The sequence below is a fragment of the Chelonia mydas genome, chromosome 16 (genome assembly GCF_015237465.2).
Source record: "Chelonia mydas isolate rCheMyd1 chromosome 16, rCheMyd1.pri.v2, whole genome shotgun sequence".
Lineage (NCBI taxonomy): Eukaryota > Metazoa > Chordata > Testudines > Cheloniidae > Chelonia > Chelonia mydas.
The window spans coordinates 23,304,061-23,330,506 of record NC_057857.1 but is presented as its reverse complement, the minus strand read 5'-3'; the positions used below and the strand labels follow the sequence as shown (position 1 = coordinate 23,330,506).

General features: G+C 42.0%; 1 protein-coding gene across 10 annotated transcripts in view; it reads right to left on the bottom strand.

The window, feature by feature from the left end:
- The window catches only part of SCAI (suppressor of cancer cell invasion), a 104,173-nt gene that overhangs the window by 59,290 nt on the left and 18,437 nt on the right, over nt 1-26,446 (bottom strand). For 7 of the 10 annotated variants that reach the window (XR_005222446.2, XR_006286191.1, XR_006286193.1 and 4 more), the window contains exon 3: nt 449-550. The exons of the other annotated variants lie outside the window; for them this stretch is intronic. Coding sequence is in view for 2 of the 7 variants with exons in the window: in XM_037879376.2 (XP_037735304.1) it covers nt 449-550 (102 nt within the window). In the remaining 5 variants the exon portion in view is untranslated. The remainder of the gene's footprint in view (nt 1-448; nt 551-26,446) is intronic. 10 annotated transcript variants of the gene reach the window in all.

Genomic DNA, 26,446 nt, shown 5'->3' with positions numbered 1-26,446 from the left:
TCACATGCTGACATAATGACACACATGGCTTTATCACTAGAATGTGGTTTGCATTGCAAAGACCGATTGCTGAAGAGATTCAGAGGGGAAAGTTAAGAAACATCTGTCCAACTGATTTTCAATTAATTACTCCTGTGTGATGCCAGACAATATGCAAGAGCTCAAAACATATCAATCACATATCAGTGGTTGCCACTATGAACTAAGAAAGCAGGACCTGGGTGCAACGAAGAACTAGTTGGCATTTGAAGCCTGCAGCATCAAATATCTAACATTTTACGCACAATGAAACATGAGACAATAACTATTCCAAGCACCGGCATATGAAATTCACCCCCCCAAAAAAAAACAAAAAAAACCCACCCCACACATGGTGAGAAGAGAGCTAGAAACAGATGTGCAAAGCAGCTGAGAGGTAAGTCAAGTATTTCAGGAAGATGGACTGTACCCCAGGTCCTCTGTGCTCCGCAGCAAGCTTGACCTAAATCCTGTGGCAAGGCCCCTGGATTCTGCAGTGCTCCACTGTGGCAGACAGGATACTCTACAACAGCTTCAGATAATTTTTTTTTTTTAAAATGCAAGTTTGAATTACATATAAATCAGAGTAATACAGTCAGTACAGTATGTTTAATTCAGTTTATTTTATGCTGCCTCAAAAAATTCTTAATTTTTAATGTCTATATAGATACTACAAGATATCCAAACGGCTACTAACATTGGTTCAGCTCCATCAGAAGCCCTCGATTAGGCAGCATGACAGCTATCCCTGTATTTAATACTTGCAATTAGACGCCCTCTGAGCAACAGTGTTTTTCACTTTCACTCTTTAAGACAAGAGTTCGAAAAATGATAAACTACAAAACTGTCAGCACAGAAAGGCCCCAAAAGACCAAAATCCTTCCTGTATGATAGAATATAATAATCCCTGAATCATAACAGCTTGTTAGGGCTGAGGGGAGAGAATTTATCAGAGAGTCAGACCAGGCAAGACCCATAAATCATGAAGATACATTTGGGATAGCTATGCTCTATCCTGCTCCTGAATCTTTGTAATGTCTGGATCTCCTCCCCTTGTGGAATCTATTTCACTGCCCATTTGCTCTGTCTATTCTACTGATGCCATACCATATCTGGGGAGAGACTGTGTATATGTGTGCACACATGCTAGGAGGAGAGGGCTTAGATAGCAAGAACTCATGTTTTAATGATGTTTAAAATCATATTTTTGTGCTCAATGGAGGAAGACTTTTACATTTTACAGTCACAGAAAGAAACTGTGAAAGCCAGCAGGATCTATCTGCCTTGATTACAGATTCTGTTGCTGCAGAAGTGTAAGAAGGAAGAGGAGCACATTCTGGTGCTGTGCAGGGACCTGAAGAGTTATTACCATTGGGCCACTGCACTGTGACATTCAATTTATTACCTACCTGCAGCTTCAAGAACTTACGTATGCTGCAGCCAAGCCTGACACAGATGCTATCAAGCCCAACCAACAGCCTAAACTTTTAGTCTAGGAGGAGGGGTTATTATAAACTTCGGCTGGTTTCAGGGCACTGCTTTTCAGGACAAACAAGTCACAGGAAAACAGCCAAGCTTTAAATTAATGGGATGGGGGTCTTTTACATCATTAAAAGGCCTTAGAAAGCCCAATCCCTCAATACCGATATTTTGTGCTGTTTTGTACAATTCATGTGCAATGTATACTCAACTGACATCCACAGTCATTGTTTAGTCATTAAAGGTCACATTTAGATAGCTGCAGTGAAGCCTTAGGACAGTCTTCTCAGCTCTGTAAAATTTACATATGAAACTCCACAGGTCTACTCCAGAGCTGCCAGATCTCGCATGCCCTGCATGCTGCCACCCACCCTTATAAAATTCTGCAGACTGTCCTAAATGCTCTCTGTAGAATTGGAGTACTTGCGGCACCTTAGAGACTAACAAGTTTATTTGAGCATAAGCTTTCACGAGCTACAGCTCACTTCATCGGATGCATCCATAGAATTGTAAGTTTGGGGGTGATTCCTGAAGTATTTGATAAAGATATTCAGAAAGGCAGAGTTCCCTTATCAGCCCTAATAAGCGCCCTCTTTTAATGCAGGTAATGCTGCCTGGCCAGACACTGTTCCAGTCAGGGTTGCTGTATAACTCTCAGCAATGCAGTTTGTATGGACACCCAGACCTGTGGATAGGCCCACTTTAAATTCAGATTAATAACCAAATCAGCCATACCCATTTGGTGGCCACTACCAAATGATTTTCTAATCTCAATGCACTTCACAGAAAATCCTGGACACAGCACAAATACACGTTACTACAGTTACCTACCCTAACTACTCATCAGCAGTCTCAGCAGAGAGGCCAAGCACCTAATGGATATGCAAATAACCAGCCCTCTCATCCATAGAGAGTCTTTCCACAAAAGGGGTTGAGACTGTACCTGCTCTGAAGAGTTGCTTTCAGCCTCCAATGCTGTTAACTCAGGACAAAATGTACTTTAAAAAACAAACTTAAAACAAATGAGTGATGTTAAAAAGTCAGTTGCAGAGAACAGATACTGCATTTTATGCAACAACCCTTCCTTGATCTCAGACTTGGGAAGGAACAAACTGGGTAGCATTCTGAAAAGCATTCTGTAGCTCTGTCAACAATCCATATTTGCAAAATTAATACATGGGCTAAAATACAGTGTAAGAGGACACAGTTTACACAGAGTTAAAGGGATTGAAAAAGGCTTAGCCCATGCCGCCCCCCGCAGTCCATTGAACAGACACAGAGCGCAAGATCAAACGCAGAAAGGTCTGCCTTTGGGCAGGTTTGTTCTATTAAACCAAGACCAATATTTGGATAATGACATGGAGTTGGGCAATAATAATTATATCCAATAAACAATCACTCATGCAGCAGGAACCATACTTGCAACACCATTCAAAACATTTAAAAGGCGAGGTGGGGGGAAAGAATCATAGAATATCAGGGTTCAAAGGGACCTCAGGAGGTCATCTAATCCAACCCCCTGCTCAAAGCAGGGCCAATCCCCAATTAAATCATCCCAGCCAAGGCTCTGTCAAGCCTGACCTTAAAAATATCTAAGGAAGGAGATTCCACCACCTCCCTAGGTAACGCATTCCAGTGTTTCACCACCCTCCTAGTGAAAAAGTTTTTCCTAATATCCAACCTAAACCTCCCCCACTGCAACTTGAGACCATTACTCCTTGTTCTGTCATCAGCTACCACTGAGAACAGTCTAGATCCATCCTCTTTGGAACCCTCTTTCAGGTAGCTGAAAGCAGCTATCAAATCCCCCCTCATTCTTCTCTTCCGCAGACTAAACAATCCCAGTTCCTTCAGCCTCTCCTCATAAGTCATGTGTTCCAGTTCCCTAATCATTTTTGTTGCCCTCCGCTGGACTCTTTCCAATTTTTCCATATCCTTCTTGTAGTGTGGGGCCCAAAACTGGACACAGTACTCCAGATGAGGCCTCACCAATGCCGAATAGAGGGGAACGATCACGTCCCTCGATCTGCTGGCAATGCCCCTACGTACACATCCCAAAATGCCATTGGCCTTCTTGGCAACAAGGGCACACTGTTGACTCATATCCAGCTTCTCGTCCACTGTAACCCCTAGGTCCTTTTCTGCAGAACTGCTGCCGAGCCATTCGGTCCCTTGTCTGTAGCGGTGCATGGGATTCTTCCGTCCTAAGTACACGACTCTGCACTTGTCCTTGTGGAACCTCATCTGATTTCTTTTGGCCCAATCCTCCAATTTGTCTAGGGCTCTCTGTATCCTATCCCTACCCTCCAGTGTATCTACCTCTCCTCCCAGTTTAGTGTCATCTGCAAACTTGCTGAGGGTGCAATCCACACCATCCTCCAGATCATTTATGAAGATATTGAACAAAACCAGCCCGAGGACCGACCCTTGGGGCCCTCCACTTGATACCGGCTGCCAACTAGACATGGAGCCATTGATCACTACCCGTTGAGCCCGACAATCTAGCCAACTTTCTACTCACCTTATAGTCCATTCATCCAGCCCATACTTCTTTAACTTGCTGGCAAGAATACTGTGGGAGACCGTGTCAAAAGCTTTGCTAAAGTCAAGGAACAACACGTCCACCGCTTTCCCCTTATCCACAGAGCCAGTTATCTCGTCATAGAAGACAATTAGGTTAGTCAGGCATGACTTGCCCTTGGTGAATCCATGCTGACTGTTCCTGATCACTTTCCTCTCCTCTAAGTGCTTCAGTGGTATGGGGACAGGCGAAGAGAGAGACATTATTCTGTGGCCAAATAGATGTTACTGTTCCCTTCTGAGCCACTCTCTTTTTAAAGCTGTAATATTGCGCAACACTTTAGCAGAATAGACAGAGGAAGATTTCCATTTGTAATCTTGCTTCCTGGGAAGTGAAGTCCATGAATATAATTTAACTTACACCCACCCACTCTGCAGCCTGTTGTTCCATTCTTCATTGACTTTGGAGCTTGGTATTCTACCCTCACCTCAAACAAATCCACATTACACCTGTTCATCCCAGCTCCCTGACCTTTACAAAACCCAATAACTGCATAAAAACAGACACTGCTAAGAGATTATTTGAGCTTCAGACACCATGTCAAGACTGCACCAGACACATGGTCTCAGCTCAGGCAGGAGAATGAGTACACTTTCCTAAAATCATTCTCCTCCACAGCCACCCCCTCAACCTCAATGAAGTTTCACTGGCTAGTTTGCTCTCTTCTGATCTCAGTCTCAGCCTCCTGACCCTCCAAATATTGTTGATATTTTAACTGTAAATAAATGTGGTGGGTGCCCCTGGAAAGCTTGGATTATTATTTTTTTAATTAAGTAGTGAACATTTACAAACTATCCTGTGAACACAGGAGAGAGAGAGAGAGTAAGTATTCAGCTACTGTACACTGATCAAGTGGCTTGAACTAGTAAAACTGTTCATCATCTCTAAGTGGGGCCCGCCGTTTGAGCTCTTCCACTAACCATATCGAATGAGGGATTTCCCATAGGGATGCATTTTCCTCTCCAAGGGGCCAAATACATCCCCTTCACTACAGCATCACAATTCATCTAACAGGAGCCAGCAGGGAAGAATGATGAGTGGGGTAGTGGAGGAATTTACTCCCAGTCACAGATCCTCAGGATCAGTCTCTTAGATGAACACCTTCAACATGCCAGACCCCCAGGGTCTCACTCTTCCTTCAGGGAAGGCCATGTGGCCTTACTGCCTTCTGAGATGGAACCTCTGGGCCAAGCCAGCTTTAGGGGAAACAGTGGCCTGGGTGAACTTGTATTTTGGTGCCTCTGGCCCCCACAGGCGCCCCATCCCCTAACCACCCCTGACTCCCACAGCTCTCCCCATTCACCTCCAGGCCCTGATGACTCCCCCGCCCCCATTGCTTAGTTTTTATTGAAAGAAGTGCTGGAGCTCAGCCCCAGCAAGAGCAAAGCACTGGCTGGGCGGCCAGTGCTGGCCAGGCACCCAGCTCCGAGTTTTGGGGGGGGAGTGTGTGTGTGTTGGGGGAGACAGATGGGGAGTGTGTGCGTGCCTGAGTGAAAGTGTCAGTGCGCTCTCTCTGTAAGAAGGGAATTCAGGAGCCTGAACAGCTGTGCCGGCAGCTCCCACTCCGACCCAGAGGCACCAGCACAGACGCACTCCCCCTGACCCAGCTCAGTGGAGACTGGGTACATAAAGTGGGGGGGAAGGGTACATCCCAACAACAGCACACACCCCTCTCCCGCACAGCAGACAGAAGATAGGCTCCAGGTCCCGAACATGGCCGGGGCAGCTCCAGGGGGAAAAGGGGAGGCAGAAGCAGGAGTGGCTGCAAACAGCAGTAGATCAGGGCAGCAGGGGAGATGGGGCACTCCTGCTTTAGAGCAGTTAGCTTGCTGGTCCAGCTGCACCCCTGGAGCTTGGTCATCCGCCCTCTCCAGGCGCTGCCCCACCTGCCTGGCAGCCTCTAATCCTCGCTGGCTGTCAGCAGGTCAGGAAGAAATAACATGGCGCCCCCTTGAGTACTGTGCCCTGGGCAGCAGCCCAGCCTGCCCATCCCTAAGGCTGGCTCTGCCTCTGGGCCTTCAGCACTCCTGCTTCCCACCGTGAGCTCTGTTCAGCGAGCCCAACGGAGATACGCCCCTGATAGAGTCTTGTACGCTGCTCAGGGATTAATAAACCATGGCTAGTAGTTACAGTGACACTCAAGGAGCATTTTCAAAAACAGTCAGGTTTATTAGTCAATAGGATCATAGCATAGGAAATCCTTATGTTAGCACAGAGACATGAATGTTCGAGCATAATCCATTCTGGTCCTACCAGAGCAATTCACCAGCCAAACTGTAGTGAACTTCATTTTCAGGCTGTCTCTGACTTCCCTCCTTCAATCAGTTCCCAGGTAAGAGAGCCTTCAAGATTCCTTCAGATCCCACACTTATCCCCTTCACCTCACAACTTCCAGTCCTTTGTGCTCAAGTTGGGGTCTATGCTCAGCTTCCATGATAACAGTGTTGATCCATGAGTCACTGGAGCTTACATCCTCTCTCTGGATCCCTTGTTGATCTGGGTCCGTTTCAACCAGTTTCTGAACAACTTCATTTCACCCAGACAGGGAAGCAACTCCCCGCCAATGTCTCTTAGGTTACCCTAAGAGCTAACTTAATCTGCTTTTCCTCCACTAGGTAGGAATGCAAAATACAGGGGGAAACTCAGGCACACATAGAATTCATACAAAAATATTACAAAAATTCCCACTGTGTCACTCTCCCCCCATGCTTCAATCCATCTCAAGCCAGACTGTTCTCCTTGTTAGTGAGGAGGCTGTTCATGGTCTCCACCCATCCTGGGGAGGATGGAGCTGGCTGTGGAGAGATTGGTCCCTGCTGCTGGTAGTACTGAGAAGAGTCCTGTGCAGCCCAGCCCAGCAGGGAGAACTGGCATAGGTAAAGGGAGAGTCTGTGCACCGCTGCTGCTGGGGTACCTCGTGCATACACACCACCTGTTCCCAGCTGTGATGGCAACTCCCTCCTGGAGATGCTAGAGGAAGGAGAGCGAGGGCTGAATGTGAAGTAGAGAAGGAAGACCCTAAAATCCCTTCCCGCAACACAAGGCCCCAGTGCTGAGTGTCTGCAATGTTGGGCACAGCCCCACATGCACACTTATTACTGAAATGACACTTTAAAAATACCTTCCATATTTGTGGCTTCTTGTGTTAGTTTCTTAAGATGCTGCCTGGGAGATTTTGGTAAGATGGGCAAAGCTCAAGCCTCAAGGAAGGGCACAACATTTAGAGTTACTTCTTGCCCCCTTTCATTTCTGTTTAATGAGTTAAAACCATGTGGCTAATGTTCAGAAACTACTGCAGCTGTGATTATGACACCAAAGCAATGGGAACAGGTATGCCTTGTTAAAAAACAAATTTCTCTCTTCCTCCATCCTCAAAGAACTACCTAAGAACAAAAATGTAGTTAGTGTTCATTCACACACACACACCCCCTCCCCAACACACACCCCGACCTTTAAAACAGCCTCATTTAAAAGGTCCTATGGGTAGAGCAATCTGGAGCCTGTAGGCCAGAGCAGTAGCTGCCATGAATAGATGGGTTCTGTTCAACTACCCTATTTCTTTAACTTGGAACATACTGGTAGAAATTGCTTCACTTCTAATATCATTGGCTAGTTTCTCCCAGCGTTTAAGAACAGCTCATATTCATTGCTAGCGAGGTTTATGCCCTAGTCTCCCTTTCAGAGTGCTATAAACACAGGACCTTTGCAGGGTATGAAGATCTCTACACTATGACAGAACTGAGAAATGCTGCTGTGTAACCAGTAGGAAAGAGCTTACACTTCAGACTTCATCCAGCTGGATTAAAAGTGAGATTCAAAAAGTGAGCACTTCTATAGAAATTACTGTATTACCACTTTTCTAGGCTCCAGGATGGTATTTGCAACTGGCACCATATAGGAAAAAGTTCACATGCCCCCTCTAAATTGCCAGCTAAATATGTACTGTATTCCTACAGCCCTTCTCCAAAGCTAAATAAAATTATGTTTGTTCATTCTGCCAAAAGGCATTTTAGAAAAGTAACCAGAGAATTTTCTTAGCTCAGACATCTTGAGCACTGCTCCATAACAGAGTAGATCAGGACCATAGAGGCTTATGTAGACTTTAAGTCTCAAACAACAAGTTACAATACTTCATCGATATTTGTCAGATCAGGTCCTAACAGTAAAATGGTCATTCCCCAAGTGTGGGGGGGGGGGGGGCGGGAAGGGGGGGGAATCTCCTGAGAGAGATTAATGAGGCACCACCAGTTTAAAAAAAAAAATTGAATTTCACACACATGAAAGGAATGTCTCTCCTTTTGTCCTAGAGGCTGGACTGCCTGACTACCTGGCAGTCTTGAGAGCTATAAAAACACACTCTCACTACTCACATTTGTAAGTGCAAATACTAATGGTAGTGCAAATTTCCCAAGAGATTAGATCATTCACCACTGCTCTTTTCAGGCCTGTTTACAGCAGGAAATTGACCTACCACTAACAGTTATCAGCAAAGGGTCCCTCTGAACTGTTGCCTTTAAACTGTCTATAGTAGTAGTTAATTGGGAAAAAAAAGTATTTTCAACTGCTTTTTATACTTACATATGGGACTGTGGTCACTCAACATAAAAAGTATTCTGTCCCACCAGATACATACTAACATATCTTGATGGATTCCTTCAGGCTACATGATTTATACTTAGATTTATACTCAGATTTATAGAGTATTGTGATAAAAGACAAGTAACAGGGATCTCATCAGGTACAGGTAAATAAATCATAGAATCATAGAATATCAGGGTTGGAAGGGACCTCAGAAGGTCATCTAGTCCAACCCCCTGCTCGAAGCAGGACCAAGTCCCAGTTAAATCATCCCAGCCAGGGCACTAAAATGCCCATGAGCCCACAGCCTTCAGAAAGGGGGCACCTATTTTCCATTTTCTGGAACTTAATTCTTCCACCTTTTAATGACTATTTATTTTAATGATGGGGTCTTCACTTCCCATTGACACCAAGTTATCTGGCAGACCCAAGATGCAATTTACAATTTTCATTAAGTGGTAATTTAGTTGAGAAAGAATATTAGAAACAGCTAAAGCAGGCATGGCCAAAGCCCAGCTCATGAGTCACACACAGCTCTTTTACAGTTAAAGTGCAGCTCATAGAGCCCCCACAAACTCCTCTCCTTTTCCCACCTACCAGACTGGGAGGGGAGGGGGAAGGAGTTCAGGGCATCTGCCCTGCAGCACGGTGGTGGGACTAAGGGATTTAGCCATGCAGGGGTAGGGGGAGAGGGACATCAGGGCAGAAGTCCTGTGTCCCAGCAGACACCGCCCTGCAGGGCAGAAACCCCACGGCCTGGCAGCCAACATCCCGCAGGGCAGGTTGTGCATGTCTTGAAGCTCTTGAATGTCTGAAAAATTATTGTATGTGGCTCAGGAGGTTTGACTACCCCTGACCTAAAGTATCCAGCAATTGAATAAATGGAAACAGAATGTTTGTATTTTAGAAAAAGTACAGAGACAATATTGAAGCCTTTGTGTTTTAGCAGTAGATGAACTTCCCCGTTGTAACCTTGAAGTTGGTATTCCCAACTTCACACTTTATTACTATTGTTACATTAATTTACACATGTACCACTTCCAAACACTATTTATAAACATCTGAACCTACAAATTTTGAGTGAGAACACCAGCTAGCAGTTCCCTCGGCTTACCCAGAGAGCAATCAAAGACAACCTGGGTTTTGGTAATGCCAAATCAATAGTTTTGTGTTTTTTTTGTTTTATTATGATGGATTGTTGGTTTCAATCATCTCTAATGGGTTTAGCTACAGCAAGTTTGAGCACAGTGGGAATGGTTTACTGAATTATATTGTTTGTAAGTGTTTCTTCGGAACTTCAGTAGAAATCCACTAGCAGGAAACCTATCCTCATCCCAGTAGGGGGGAGATGAGGGAGTACATTAGAAAGTAAAGAGGAGGGAAACACTGACATAGGTGAGGTTGGTGGAAAGACTGGGATGGAAGGAGGAGAGTTAAGAAAAGAAGAATCAACTGCAAGAATTAACGTGTTAGCAATCCAACAAAAACCCAGCCACTAGTAGGAAAAAACAGATACGGATAGAAAGAAGCAGAGTCAGAATAAGGACTTGCAGAAACGTGAGAAAAAAGTCTCAGTGTGCTCATTCACTCTGAAAGACAAGTGTGGTAAAATGGGGACACATGAAGAGTGCTACAGAGATGCATCACGACAGAGTAGGAAAATATGGCGCTCAGAAAAGAGGAGAAAAAATGCACAGATGGATAAAGGAAGTATTTTTACAGAAAGTTAGCTTCTAAACATTCAAACAGTTATGACTAGCAGCACAGAAGCCATGCCCTCTGCAACAGTGGAATGCCCAAGAGAGTCAGCTATTATAAATTACATGAAAACAGTAAAAAGAAAATATAAGCTAGTTACTATTGTGTTGGAAATTTCAGAGCAGAACTGAATGTTTCCATAGCTACAATCTTTTCTCTTATTTTCATGCTCCCCCCCAACCCCACCCCCACCCAAGAGAAGTTAAATGACCAGAATAGCAAACAGTGAGAACCTTGATCATCACTACAAAAGGGTTTTCTCCCCCGCCCCCGCAACTGCTCTCCCGCCGGTAATAACAGGTTTCAGAGTAACAGCCGTGTTAGTCTGTATTCGCAAAAAGAAAAGGAGTACTTGTGGCACCTTAGAGACTAACCAATTTATTTGAGCATGAGCTTTCGTGAGCTACAGCTCACTTCATCGGATGCATCCGATGAAGTGAGCTGTAGCTCACGAAAGCTCATGCTCAAATAAATTGGTTAGTCTCTAAGGTGCCACAAGTACTCCTTTTCTTTCCGCTGGTAATAGCTCATCTTAAGTGATCACTCTCCTTACAGTGTGTATAACACCCATTTTTTCACATTCTGTGTGTATATAAATCTCCCCACTGTATTTTCCACTGAATGCATCCGATGAAGTGAGCTGTAGCTCACGAAAGCTTATGCTCAAATAAATTGGTTAGTCTCTAAGGTGCCACTAGTACTCCTTTTCTTTTAGTGGGAACTTAGGACTCCATTCTCAGTATCTCATTGAAGGCTGTAACTATGTACTGGCTAGCAAGGATGACATGAGGGTGAAGACAAATTAGGACAGAAAGGAAAGAAAAAACACTTAGTAGGTACAGCACTTGAAATTCACTACTGAACAGGACAAACAAGAAAAAGTATCAAAACAATAGAGAGGAATATGAGAAAGAAAATGAGTCAAAGGCAGACATTCAGGTGCTTAGATCATTTAAGTAGCATGACCATAAAGCGCCTCTGCGTCCAGTGGTTGGGGGTAGGAGGAGTTATTTTCTATTTACACACACACACACCCCTCCCTCAAAACCAAAACACAACACACAAATGGTTGCCAGACTGTTTCATGGTGCAGCCTTTCAGCTATATATTAAAAAAATCATTCACAACCTAAAAGTTAACAGTTTTTACTTTTTTGTTAAACAAAACGGTCTCATTACTACATTTCCTGCCAAGAAAATATCCCCCAAGCATTCAAAATATCTTCCACTTGGCTCCTATTTATCTCATACTGTTATCACATGCGCACACACATTAAAAAAAAGGAAAGACTCATTGAACATATTTTACAAAACCCTAGGGAATATCTTTTCCATTCAGTGTATATTGAATTAGATACTTAATGGTAAAGCTATACAAAGTTTTCAGAGGAAGTCCTCTACAAAAGACATTTCAGAGTAGCAATCGTGTTAGTCTGTATTCGCAAAAAGAAAAGGAGTACTTTCCATTGAATGCATACGATGAAGTGAGCTGTAGCTCACAAAAGCTTATGCTCAAATAAATTGGTTAGTCTAAGGTGCCACTAGTACTCCTTTTCTTTTTACAAAAGACACAGGCGTCAGAAGATCCCGGTTCAACACCTGGCTACACCACAGACTTCATGCGTACTTTCAGCCTGTTTCCTGATCTGTAAAGGTGCAATTTGCCAACTTTGTTAATGTTTGTAAAGCACTTTTTGTGACACAAGTATTCTATTAATATACAGGAAGTGAATTTCCTAAAATCCCCACCTCAGGCTAATTTATTTGGTTATAAACAGTTAAACTGAAGTCTATACAGATTAAATGAAACCATAAAAATATGCATAATACCATCCCTGTGTTCGGGTTAATTTCTCAATCTCTAGACCTCGTTTTTCAAATGAGGAAGCAAATGCTTAAAGAATCCTGTAAGAAATATTCATGGTTATTTTTAGTCTCCATAAAGATGACATTTTCCACTAGGAGTCACAAATCTGTCAAAATCAGAAGCAATTAAACACACGATAGGTCAATTAAATGAAGAATTGTGAGGGCCCAGGTTCATTATTTTCACCACCACCAAGACCTGGGAATGCGTCCAAAAATAAAACCAAATCATTCATAACGAGTCCACTGGGAGAAAAGTATCAGGATCCCAAACAAATAAAAACATCTTCAACAGTCTCCCCAGTTTCAGGACATCAAAGGACCTTTCCAAAATGCTTGAAAGAGCCTCCAATGCTTTATGGGAAACAAATATTCTGTTGAGAAAGACTATAATTCTCAGCACCTATTTTAATTACTAGGAATACTTTCATGAAAACAGGGTCTTTTGTTTGGAGGATTTCATTGGTTTATTCCCTTCCTCATTTAACAATAATGCAATTGAAGGCCTGGGTAAATAAAGCAAGACTAATTTTTCTGTATCAGTTTCTGAGGCAATTTTCTATGCATTCATTTAAGTACAGCCACAACCCCATTTTTGATACTTCTTACTTGTCAATGGCATTTGTAGTTCAGTTGATAGCTTTACTTGAGAGGATACCTTACTGAGCATCCAGTCAACACAGTCTCCCTAATGGGATGGTGCAGCCTGCTCCCCTTTAACTCATCTGCCAGGCCAATCCCCAACTACCACAAAACATTCCTCCAGTTCAGTTGTAAATCAACACAGAAGAGCAAAGCAGCACACACCCTGTACATTAACACAATGCAGAGCATCCCAGGGGGTCTAATGCTATCTCAGACAACACATTTAGCTGCCGGCTGAACTATTCAGACATCAGGATGAGGGAAAGTAAGTATCAGAGCAGAGAGCTAAAGAAAAGACCTGGTTTCATGCAAAAAAATAAGCTTCCCTAGCAATAAGTAAATACAGACGCCCCCCGACTTACGCAAGGCTTTCCAGAATGGAACGATTGTGTAACTCACGTTTTGCGTAAGTCGGAAACATATACCCATATGTTACACAAAAATTTCCACAACTCGAAAATCCTATTTCTAGCTTATGGAACTTTTTCCATAAATGCAAATTTGCGTAAATTGGGTCTTGCATAACCTGGGGAGCGTCTGTATGTAAGAAAATAAGATTAGTGGCATGCCAGTGTTTAAACTAGGGCTATCGATTAATCACAGTTAACTCATGCAATTAACTCAAAAAAATTAATTATTAAAAAAATTAATCCCAATTAATTGCAGTTTTAATCACACTGTTAAATAAAATACCCATTGAAATTAAATATTTTGAATGTTTTTCTACATTTTCATATATATTGTATTCTGTGTTGTAACTGAAATCCAAGTGTATATTTATTACAAACATTTGCACTGTAAAAATGATATAGTATTTTTCAAGTCACCTCGCACAAATATATAACTGCACTTAAAACCAAATCAATATAAAACTTCAGAGCCTACGAGTCCACTCAGTCCTACTTCTTGTTCAGCCAATCGCCAACACAAACAAATTTGTTTACATTTACAGGAGATAATGCTGCCTGCTTCTTGTTTACATCACCAGAAAGTGAGAACAGGCATTTGCATGGCACTTCTGTAGCTTGCATTGCAAGGTATTTATGTGCCAGATATGCTGAACATCCATATGCCCCTTCATGCTTTGCCCACCATTCCAGAGGACATGCTTCCATGCTGACTACGCTCATTAAAAAAATAATGCATTAATTAATTTGTGACTGAACTCCTTGAGGGAGAATTTTAAGTCCCCTGCTCTGTTTTACCCACATTCTGCCATATATTTCATGTTAGAGCAGTCTCGGAGGATGACCCAGCACATGTTGTTCATTTTAACAACATTTTCACAGCAGATGTGACAAAACACAAAGGTACCAATGTGAGATTTCTAAAGATAGCTGCAGCACTGGATCCAAGGTTGAAGAATCTGAAGTGCCTTCCTAAATCTGAGAGGGACGATATATGGAGCATGCTTTCAGAAATCTTAAAAGAGTAACTCTACGATGCAGAAACTACAGAACCCGAACTACCAAAAAAGAAAAATCAACCTTCTGCTGGTAGCATCTGACTCAGATAATAAAAATTAACATGTTTCAGCCTGCACTGCTTTGGATTGTTATTGAGCAGAACCCGTCATCAGCATGGATTCATGTCCTCTGGAATGGTGGTTGAAGCATGGAGGGACATATAAATCTTTAGCGCATCTGGCACATAAGTATCTTGCACCACCGGATACAACAGTGCCATGAGAACACCTGTTCTCATATTCAGGTGACATTGTAAACAAGAAGCGGGCAGCATTATCTCCTGCAAGCGTAACCAGACTTGTTTGTCTGAGCGATTGGCTGAACAAAAAGTAGGACTGAGTGGACTTTCAAGCTCTAAAATTTTATAGTTTTATTTTTAATGCAGTTTTTTTACATAATTCTACATTTGTAAGTTCAACTTTCATGATAAAGAGATTGCACTACAGTTCTTGTATTAGGTGAACTGAAAAATACTGTTTTTTTACAGGGCAAATACTTGTAATCAAAAATAAGTAAGCACTGTACACTTTGTATTCTGTGTTGTAACTGAAATCAATATATTTCAAAATGTAGAAAACATCCAAAATATTTAAATAAGTGGTATTCTATTATTAACAGTGATTAAACACTATTTTAATCACGTGATTAATCATTTTAATCGCTTGACAGCCCTAGTTTAAACAAAGCTGGTTTTTTATGAAGCATTTTAATGAGGCATCAGCTAATTATGTAAAGGACCACCTTTCCAGTATAGTATTAATATATCAGCGACCTACTGGAAGTGTCCAGTTGACAATGTAGATGAAGACGAAACAATGGATTCGATGGAAGAGGATGCACAGATTTACAAGGAAAGTGCAAACAGAAATAACTTGACAGCTTCTGCCAGGATTTAGGAAATGAGAAAAGCTATCACTTCAGATACAAGACAGATTTTCTACTTACTTAACAATAAGGGCAGGCCGTTATCTATTACTATAACTCTGTATAGATCACCTGCACCCTTCTGAACAATTGTAGGACCCATAGCTGAACTCACTTCGTCTTGCATTTACTGACCTACCTGTCAGTCTTGCATTCAGCTGATTATTATTGGATCATTGTTGTATGCTACGAAACCACTCAATTTCTGTTAAGGTTCTGAAGATCAAAAGGGTATATAGTACCATGATTAAAAATAATTCCTCCCCAAGTCCCTAGCTGCCCTACTTCTTCCTCAGTACATTCAGAGATCACAGACCAGTCTTGGATGTTAAGGAATTGGATTCAGAGCCTCTCTCATTTCTAGGTCATGGATATGGACCATAGTGACCAAAAGTCATCCCTCTCCTAGAATTCTCCTGTTGCCTACTTGGAATAAATTTGTCAATTTAAAAGTCCTAAGAATTTTAGAAATGAGATGTGCTATGCCATTCTCGGAGTGATTTTCCATCAATCTTCAGAAAGATCTTGGATTTTACTGACATGTGTGACGTCATGATAGTCCAAGTGTTCTCAATATACCTGTTCTTTGGCCAGGTACCACCTCTAGTATACCAGTTACAAATTGTGCAAACTAAATGAAAATAAAATAAAAAGTGGTCAACATGTGTCCATGAAAATGGACACTATCCCGTTAAGGACTGTGACACTGCAATACCACTAAATTCTCTTTGCAAGGAGCTTGACTTAAGTATTGCTGCTGGTTACTAATTCCCTTTCCTGTGGAGAGTTGATGTAACAGACTGCAGCACAATCAAGTCATCTAAGTTCGAGCTCTGCATTCACCCTGCTCTGTTTCCTGTAGTAATCCTTGTTCCGCACTATGTTCTCTGCTTGGGCCTGATTTCTGAACACACTGATATCCCATAAGCACCACACAGGAGGTGCTCAGCTTCTTCAGAATGAGGTTCTTATGTATCTACCTCCCAATTAAGCCACGCACACAAAGTGGATTTGCACCCATAGCAGTGTTATTGTTTTATAGAGAGAGGCATAAGTTCAAAAAATGAGAGACCCAGAGCTGTAATAAATGCCAAATCATTGTCATATTATCCTGTTGTATGGCCCATAATGGGAGAAACGTCCCACATTTGTGTAAACCAGGGTTGGGGTTTTTTGTTTTTTAAAATCTGATCTGACTGCCAGTGTACCTTCCAAACAAACAGCCTTTCTAGGCATGGTTAAAACCAAGCTCTCTCAACAAGTCTCTTACCCACACATTTGCAAAGTGTTGTCCACTATATGCATCTTTTGCTTGTATTGTATACACCATGTCTGTGTCAGAGATGTGGGCAAGTGAACATTACATATTATAGTGGCACAGCAGTGCCACTATAGTTAAGGTTGCATCAGACTTCTGTTTAAAGGTCAACCTTTTAAAGTCCTCTAACATTGACATGCTCGGTCAGATTTCTTCGAAATTTGGTGTGCCTCAAGAGCGTGCAGGATAAGGTAAGTGATCCAAATTTGGGGTCACTTGAGCTAGGGGTTGCAGTAGATAAGCCCTCAACAATAACCGTTTTTCAAAAAGGTTTTAGGTATGGGTTTTTGTGGGGGGTTTTTGTGCAGAGATAGAGATTAAACTATTGCTGTGACGCAGGTCAAATTGGTCTGTCAGTCAGTTTCTACCCATGTTAGTCTTTACTTACTCACTAAGTCTTTGGGGAACTCAATTGCAACAATAAAGAAAAGATGCAAGAGGGTTTCTATGCTGCCACTTTATGCTTGCCTAGATAGTTCGAGGGAATCTGCTGATGCCATTACCCCAGTGAATATTCTGCCACTGATGTTTCTAGTCTGGACCTTAGTACACCTGAGCAATAAAGATTTAATAACTCACATTGCTTGCTACAATTGCTTGTCCCTGTTACATTATAACATGTTATTTTCTGTGGACAGGCAAGCCTTGTAGTGCCTATGCAACCTTAACATTGTCCGTTTTCTGGAATGCTGTAATATGTCTCATTAACTCATCTACCTTTACTCTGCCAACCCCAAAGTTTCTAAACGTACATGCTCTTCACCTCCTTTTAAAACGCATTTACTTCATCCATGGGATTCCATCTAAAGACTATTAAAGGATAACTCTTGCCTCCTTTTTATCATGCCATCTTCCCTCTACCCTCTTCAAGAAATTCCTCAACAGACAGAGAGTATCAAGGGTCAGTGAGAGTAAGATTCAGGAGGTTCCAGATCCTAGCATACACTCACATACTTACCCAAGTCCCCAGAAAGAATACCACATGCACAATTTAAGAACCACTTCACAGCCTTTTACAACTGCCTTACACTTACTCACAGGACACCTCCATCTACTTTCATTTAACCATGATTAAAGCATTATAATCCTCTCAAATTCCACCTCACTGCTGATGATTATTCTTTGTAATAAAAGCCCTATACCGTGCTACTGACATAACCTGCACAATTCTGGATTGAAATTATGCCTACCGGATCCCGAAGGTACATCTGAAGCTCTTCCCTTTGCTCACACACATCGAAGGGCGCAAAACATAGGCCCCCCTCATAGGATAATCACATCTCTGTCAGACCCCCTCAAAGTAATCTACCCATGTCCTCACATCACAAACACACCTCTGCCAAGCAGGCGACTGCCTCCATCATTCAGCACAGGTACACCTAGTACCTAACACACTGACTGCACCTGGAGTGCATGCAAATAGTCCCTATTCACTACTGCCAGCTCCAGGAGATCAGAGGAAAGATGGTGTAGGCTACTTTTTTCCCTACTTTTTTGTCCTTTATTAGTGTTAGATGGAATCATGTGGGTGAGAATAGGCTGTAAAAGGAGATGAAGAGCTTGTACATTTCAGCAACTGTAAGGTTGGCAGAGCAAAGGTATGTGTGTATTGTAGCACTGCTGAAAGAGGACAGCGTGAAGGTTGCATTTATACCCTCAATTGTGCATTTCCTGGTTTTCCAAAGTTCATGTTTTGTTCAACACAGTGTTCTGCAAGAGGAGGGCACACCACCAAGCAACCGTAACATTGCATTAACCAATTTGCCAAAAGATAGTAATTTCACTGAAACAAGCATACAACTCTTAAATGTTTTGTATATTTAAAGCATATTACAAACTTAGAGTAATCGTATCACTGACTTCTCAGTAACTTTAAAAGGAGCTTAATTTTTTCTTTGCCAGAATGATCCGAATTTAAAATCTTACATTTATTGAACATGGTGCCTTCCATAACCCAAGAACCCTAAAGCACTTTACAATTTATGTGGATCCCTTCACTCACTGCTGAACCACAGCCATCCCTGGAGTGGAACAGGACAGCTTTCTAACCATACAACAGCTTGGGACAGGAAGACAAGATTGAACAGCACACACCAAGTCACCAAAACCAGTTCCTCCAGCAGCAGCGATTGGTGGCATTGGAAAACGTCTACTTACATGCTAGTACCTATGATGATTAGTAGCAAGTTTTTGCCTCATCATTTATCGCTAGGGCCCTACCAAATTCTCAGCCATGAAAAACATGTCATGGACCATGAAATCTGGCCTCCCCTCCATGAAATCTGTTGTGTGCGCTTTTACTCTATACTATAGAGATTTCACAGGGGAGACCAGCGTTTCTCAAATCGGGGTCCGGACCCAAAAGGGAGTTGCAGGGGGTCAAGATTTTAGGGGGGTTGTAGTATTCCCACCCTTACTTCTACGCTGCCTTCAGAGCTGGGTGGCTGAAGAATAGCAGCTGCTGACTGAGGGCCCAGCTCTGCAGGCAGCAACACGGTACCAGGCCATCCTTACGTCAGTGCTGCTGCTGGCAGCAGCTCTGCCAACAGTGAGAGGGAAGACGTAAGGGTAGCAGTACTGCAAACCCCCCCTACAATAACCTTGCAACTCCCCCACAACTTTTTGAGTCAGGACCCTCACAAATTAACACACCATGAAATTTCAGATTTAAATAGCTGAAATCATGAAATTTATTATTTTTAGAATCTTATGACCGTGAATTTGGTAAGGCCCTATTTACCACATTACTTACCTCTGAATTGAGCAATATAGGTATTGGCCTACAGGGAGCAGTATAAAACCCCACCAAACATGAGCAAAAATATGTTTTAAAATGTTACCATGAATTCTGCATGGTTTGGCCTGGTTTCTTCCCAGCTGAGAGCCAAGCCTATTTATATGATAAAAATATAAAGTAATTTAATGCTGTGGCATCTGTATAATGATCAGGTGGAGCAACAGATACACAGGGAATCAGAATCTTGCTTCCAAAACTGAGCAAAAAAAGATACAATCAGGAAAAGAAATGAGGATTTAATACCAAAAAAAGCAACAAATGAGGAGACAAAGAGGCAAAGCTGGGTTGTAACAAGCATGACAAGTTCCATCTGCAAAATATTTCTGAACAGAGCTGCCAGAAGTGAATTATTTCATGAATTCCAAATTCAAGACTATGGTTGAGTTAATACAGACATAAAATGGGTGTGCTGCTGCTGTCAGCCCTGGTTTCACTCAGCCATGACATAAACCTGAATACAAAGCAAAGGAGGGGTGGAGCGGGGGGGGGGGGGGGGGGAGACCAAAAAAAGGGGGGCAAGAAAAGAATGAAAGCAGTTAAATGAGAAAGAGGGAGGAAAATAATGACAGTTAATCAGAATACAAAAGCCAGCTCCACCTACCTCATTCTGCATTGGCTTCTCATTCACAGCAAAAGGCAACGCAGCATTTTGGTACTGTGCAGAGACAGAACTACTATCATAAATTGCTCAGAGGAGAGGAAGGAATTATTCTCCCTACTAAAGGCAGAGCATGTTGTAATGCCATTGCCAGACAGGAGGAAGAATTCTCATGAGAAATATGAGAAGTGTAGCTATACTCACTTCCTAAGAACGGCCATACTGGGTCAGACCAAACGTCCATCTACCCCAGTATCCTGTCTTACGACAGTGGCTAGTGCCAGGTGCTTCAGAGGGAACGAACAGAACAAATAATCAAATGATTCACCCAGTCACCCATTCCCAAATTCTGCCTCCTTCTCCCTTTGCTAGGACACTACAATTCCCTCAGGAATATTTAGAGCTACAAAATTAAACGAAAAATAAAATATAGCCACAGCATAAACCTCTCATTTCTTGACTCCATCTGCAACCCCAGAGATCTGTGCCGTGCAGATGCCTATAGCCCAGGGTGCTGGTTTTAAGAGACCAGCCACTTTAGAAAGATTTGAGATATAAAAGAACCTCTGGTTAATTTGTATGAAGGAAAAAACAAAAACAAATTCATGAAGTACAAGAATGAAAGATAGGAGTCAGGAGCCAGCAAAGATTATTTTCTAAAACACAGCATGAGTCGTTCCTTAGAGGAATGGTTTCTACACTGCTGGCTCTGGTCTCCCTGCAGCCCCCCAGACACACTTATTGAAACATTAGCTTAAAACACTGACCAAAAAAGCCAGCAAATGGATACTTTCAACACAGTTTTATTACTTTCTCTCAAAGACTTCACTAACTCCTCAGGCTACGTGAGGCAGAAGAATCAGGCTTGTCAAGGACATGCCAAGTCCTTTCCAAGATAGTCTCAAACACACAGTACTTTAAGCAAATGGAGTGAACTAGAGAAATCTAATGGGTTGCAGGATTCCATCTCATTGCAGTTCCCAGGGCAGAAGGATTTTACAAGCATCCTGAAGGTGATCAATTTCATCAAAGCAGTTCAGCTTGATGAGGGATAGCTTCATGATGCCGGCTGATATTTTCAAAGGCTCTATGGCATTTATACCACACACAATTCCACTTCTAGTGGTTTGCTGTATTTGGCTGATGTTTTGCAGGTTAAGTTGAAAGGGGGAGAGATTGATTAAACAAACACTGCTCTCTGTTTGCCTGGGAGCTGATACTCAAGCTTGCAATGCAAAGGCTGCTTTGCACATGGTAGCAGGGACCGCTCTGACCACAGAGAATCAGGCTGGCTAACAGAAAGACAGAACACACATGCACAAATGGGCTAAATACATTTTTTTTTTTTTTAGCCACAGATGTGTTATCCAGCCAAAAATATGGCATCCAGTTACCCAGTAGCGTCCTGGAATCAAGTGGTCATTATCTGACATTTAATACTTATGTGAGGAATAAGCCTCACTCCATATGGAGTTAATGCTGTTCTAGAGCTGAACAGTGTATTTCACAGAGGGAAGCTGGGAAAAGTCTCTAGTGACTAAGAAGGGCAGAGAGAAGACGACACTTTCCCAGGGCTATATAAAGTGAGGGACTGGAAATAATTGCAGGGATGTCAGTGACATGCAGATTCTGAAGCTGCAGAGAAGTGATGACTTAACACAGAACAGAGTTGTTTTTTCTGAAGTGTGCTGCACAGAAAGTCAGCAGTCTCCTGCCTTCCCAGACTCTCATTGCTTGGGCAGTTTCAATACTTTAAGTATGAATGTAAGAATTTTCTCTTTTAGCAGTGCTTTTTCTGGGTCTCCAAATGGCCAACTGAGAATGTGCTGTTCTTAGCATATCAGCAGCAGTCAGGTTTGATACTTTGGCCTTTTATTGTCAGTAACTGGAATTCCCTGCCTCTAACAATTTAATTGCATATTTGTTCCAGCTCACGTTCTAATGAAAAGACCCAAGGCAAGAGTGATTTAGATGTGTAAATGCAGATTTTGAGCAGCACAAAGTGTGGCCACATCATACGCCAGATATATATACACTTTCTTCTTTCTACAAAGTACACAATACATACACTAAGCTTCGAAGCTTCCAGGTTTGAAAACATTCTCTTCAGAAATCCTTAATGTTTGCATTCATTTAAAAAAAAAAAAAAACACTAGAAAGTCTTCCAGAAATTATTGCTCATGCCCTGTCATTTGAGGCACGTGCCTTTCATTTAATGTATTTATTCTAAAAGTTTCAAACTTCCATCAAAATAAGATACATAATGCTCAACAGCCTTAAACTCAGATTTTTTTAAAATGCATTTTTCATGAAATGCAGCCTCAAGTAACCACTTGTCTTCAACAGCCTCTTAAGAGCATATCTTGAAAACATATAGTGTAAAACCCACAAACATTCCAATTACATGAATGCAGTTTCTATTATAATTAATTTTATATCAGAGGGATAGGAAATTTACAGGACCACGGCTCCCAGGGGAGCTATGTCTCCACAAAGGTTGGGGGGTAACAAAGATTAGCACAAAGACACTGGGTCTCGAGTGACAACCACAATATCTGCAAATTCTGTCTAGCCAGCTACCTGGTAGGGTATACCACCAATTATAAAGCTGTGTACTTTATCAACCTGACAGCTGGGTTGAGGATTAATTTAGCTAAAGATTGTAAAGTGGCATAAGTGCTATTCGAGACCCATTCAAACTTTGTGGACTAACAGAAGGGAAAACAATCATGTCTCACCATAGTCACGAGTATTCCACAATGAATTCCTCCTCTCCTCAGTACTTGAACAGAATATGCTAGACTGTCAGCATGAAACGCAGAGCGCTGTCAAAAGGATCTAGTTTGCTAATTGGGGTAGGGTCGTAATGTATTCTCTGAAAACCAAGCCCATCTCACACTGTACCATCTACAGGCTGCTAGTAAAGCTGTAAATCCTCATAAGCAGCAACACAATTCTCACAACACAATGGCATATGGCAGGATCACCAGGGAGACAAGGAGCAGCAGCAGGTACTCAGGGGAGGACAGCACTCTGGCAGGTATCAGAGTGGGGAAGGGCAGAAGGGAAGAGAAGAAATAAAGAGCAGCAATTCTCAGTCTTCACAATAAATAGGTACAGAGAGAGCTCTACCCATCTCTCATTCATTCAGTATTTTACTTCCTCTCATGGAGCAGAGAAATCAGAGGGATTCATTTGCCTCCGAAGTGTTTGGGAGATGAGGCTGTCTATGTAGTTCATGTACCACACTTAGGTGTGGACACACATACCTAGCAGGTTAGGATGAAGTCCAGTTGTCATGAGAGCTGTAGACATAGGTTGGTGAAGACTGTGTATGCAGAGGATAATGGGCAGCAGGCCTGGCTCTACTAATGATTAAGAGCAGATTACTAGATAGCTAGAATATTGTCCATGTCAAATGCAATCCTTCTGGTGAATGTTGCTAAATCATGTTGCTATTTTCTCCTCTCTCACATGTACTTGCAGTATGCTTTGAAAATGCAATTTAACCTTTGAAAATGCAATTTAACCTTCAAAGTCAAGCAAGTTTCTGTCCAACAATGTTCCACTGATAACAGGGCTTGTCAAAAGATGCTCTGAAGGGAAGAGATCACTGTGAGTTTAGAACAGAGTAATTTCAATAAACTTTCTTATTTACAACAGGCAATTGGTAAAAAAACTACAGCATAGGGGTAGAGCCAAAAGGCTAAAAAAAAATGGGAAGTTTATGTAGGAGCAGAAGTATACAGTAGACTACAGCAACACCAGTGAAAGACCCAAAATGCTGCAAAATGGAAACACTCAGGAATAAACCCCTTAGAGACCTTGCCAAGGAATATTCCTGGGCATTTTCCCTTTCCTATCTATAGAACAAACTATTTTGGAAGACTTGTATCATATCAAGTGCTTTGAGATCCTCAGGTGACAGGTATAAGATATTACAGCAGATCCCTCTTAACTGGGTCATCCTCTAGGCTGGCATATCTTCCCAAATAAGAGTAAAGTCGATTTCTATAAGAAGCAGTCTAAAGAGTTGAAAAAATAAGATATTGAATAAAAATGGTACTCTGCATTTCATCAGCATTTCTTGTTTTAATCTTTGGCTTAGCAACTTCTGTATCAATAAAACAGTGTTCAGTAATTCACAAACATTTAACACCTGGATAAACACCACTCAGAACCAACTAAAGATGACCTCATAGTAACATAGGAATTGCCAGCCCAGTTCAGTCCCAAGGTCCATCTTGTCCAGTATCCTGTCTCCAGCAGTGGCCTGTACCAGATGCTTCATAGGAAGAGGATACCCTGTAGTAGGCAGAAGTAGGATAATCCATCTCCAGAAACCTTGTCCAAATCCCTACTAGACAGAGATTGGTTTAAAACCTGAAGCAGGAGGTTTTACCACACTAACATAACTCTTTATAGTTACTCTAGCTCAGGATATTGTTATCCATACAAATGTCCAATCTTTCTTTGAATTTTACTACATTCTTGCCCTCAGTACACAGTAGCAATTAATGCCTAATTGTGCACTGTGTGAAAGTGTATTTCATTTGATCAAGTTCTGAAGGTGCTGCCTTTCAATTTCATTGAGTTTTCCCTTGCTCTCTGTCCTGTCTTAGACCACAAAAAGTTTCTGATCTCCCTTCTCTAGGCCACTCATTTTTGTATACTTATTAGATCCCATTTTAATCATCTTCTTTATAAAGTAAAACTCCTCAAGATTTTTTCCAGCCCCTGGATCACTCTTATTGCCCTTCTCTGAACCTCCTCCAATTCTGCAGCATCCTTTTTGAGGGGGGGTGACCAGTACTGGAGGGGCATTTGATATTCTCCATATTGTTCTCCATCCCATTCCATATGGAACTGGGCATCATTTGCTTTTTTTGGCCACAGCTGCACAATGAACTTTAGTTTTCATTAAGCCATCCACAACAATGACCAGGATCTTTTCCTCAGACTGGTTATGAGAGTCCTCTACAGTGTATGAATTGTTCAAGTTTTTCCCCCAACAGAGAAAACACTTTGCAAGCCTCAAAAAAACTAAAGGGGAAGTCACAAGGTAAGACACTCTTCTGCAGTGCTTGCTATTTTGTGGGTAGTACAGCCTCAGTGCTTTTTCCCCTAGCCTTGGGTTTATGATGTCAGAATGGTTCATCTTTTGCACCTGCCTGACTTGGGGTGGTACTTCGTATGCCACTTATTCAACTTCGCACATTTTAAAGGCCACTTTAATTAGAAGATGAAATACTGAATATCAGCCTAGTCATGAACATGAAACTTACTATGACAAAGGGAACTGATCAATGTGACCTCTGGAAGCTTCTTTGGCTAAAATTAGAAAAAGTATCTGTATTTTATTTCAGGCTCCAGCAGTTTCGATTACTGAACTTTTGGTATTGTCCCTTGATAACCTGTAGGCAACCTTTAGAGCCAATTGTGAATGCAAATCTAGTCTCCTGTGTGTGTGCTCCACATGGAAAGAGGGCTTTTCCTGTTGCACTTCACCCCAAAAGGTTAGCAAACTGGCATAAAATAAGCAAAACCAAGCAGTGAACCAGACAAGTTTGGCTGTATTGATTAGTCTTTAACATAAGGATAGCAGTGTTTGCGTTGCTGTGACACAGGATTCAACATACAGCAGTAATCACCTTATTTATCAGATGTCCTGGCTCTCAGGAATTTTAAAGTTCATAGTTGCAACAAACCTAAGAGAAACTCTTATCTGATTAATATTAAAATTCTGCATATTGAGCTGGAAAAATAACCCTGTCGGAAGAAATGTGATCCAGTGTTCAGAGTGCAAGACTGGAGTCTTGACTCCCAGTTCTAGGAACAGTTCTGCCATAAATTTGCTGTACCACCTTGCCTGAGTCATGCCCATCTGTGCCACAGCAGACCATTGCACAGAAGTTTAACAGTTACTCTCTAACATCTCATTCAGTTCTTATCCCTATATGCATGCACAAGCCCAGATCAGAAAGATTACACCTTTATTTATTTTTAAGAAACAGGGAGGTCGGGGGGTGGGGGGAGAGAAGGGAGGAGAAAAACTGCTCTGCTTCCCAGCAACCAAAATATTTGAGACCATCCTGCTGGTACAAGTTTCCTTGCTTGGACTCACAAGAAGGGGGGAAAAAACAAAGTTAAATTGCTCTCCATGGAAGGAGAAGGATATAAACAGGAAGGATATAAACATCATTGCTAGGTTTTTTGGGAACCTCTCTCAGAGTCCTAATAACCTTGAGTCACACACATGAACCAGAAACAGCTTATAGTACCACTGTGGTTTTCTTCTTCTCACTACTTTCATTCCAACACATCTGTCTTTCACAGCCAGCACTGGCAGGAAAAAGAGAGATCTCAGATACCATTGGAGAGCCTGACCCCACCTTTGAAATCTCATTAGCAACTTAAAA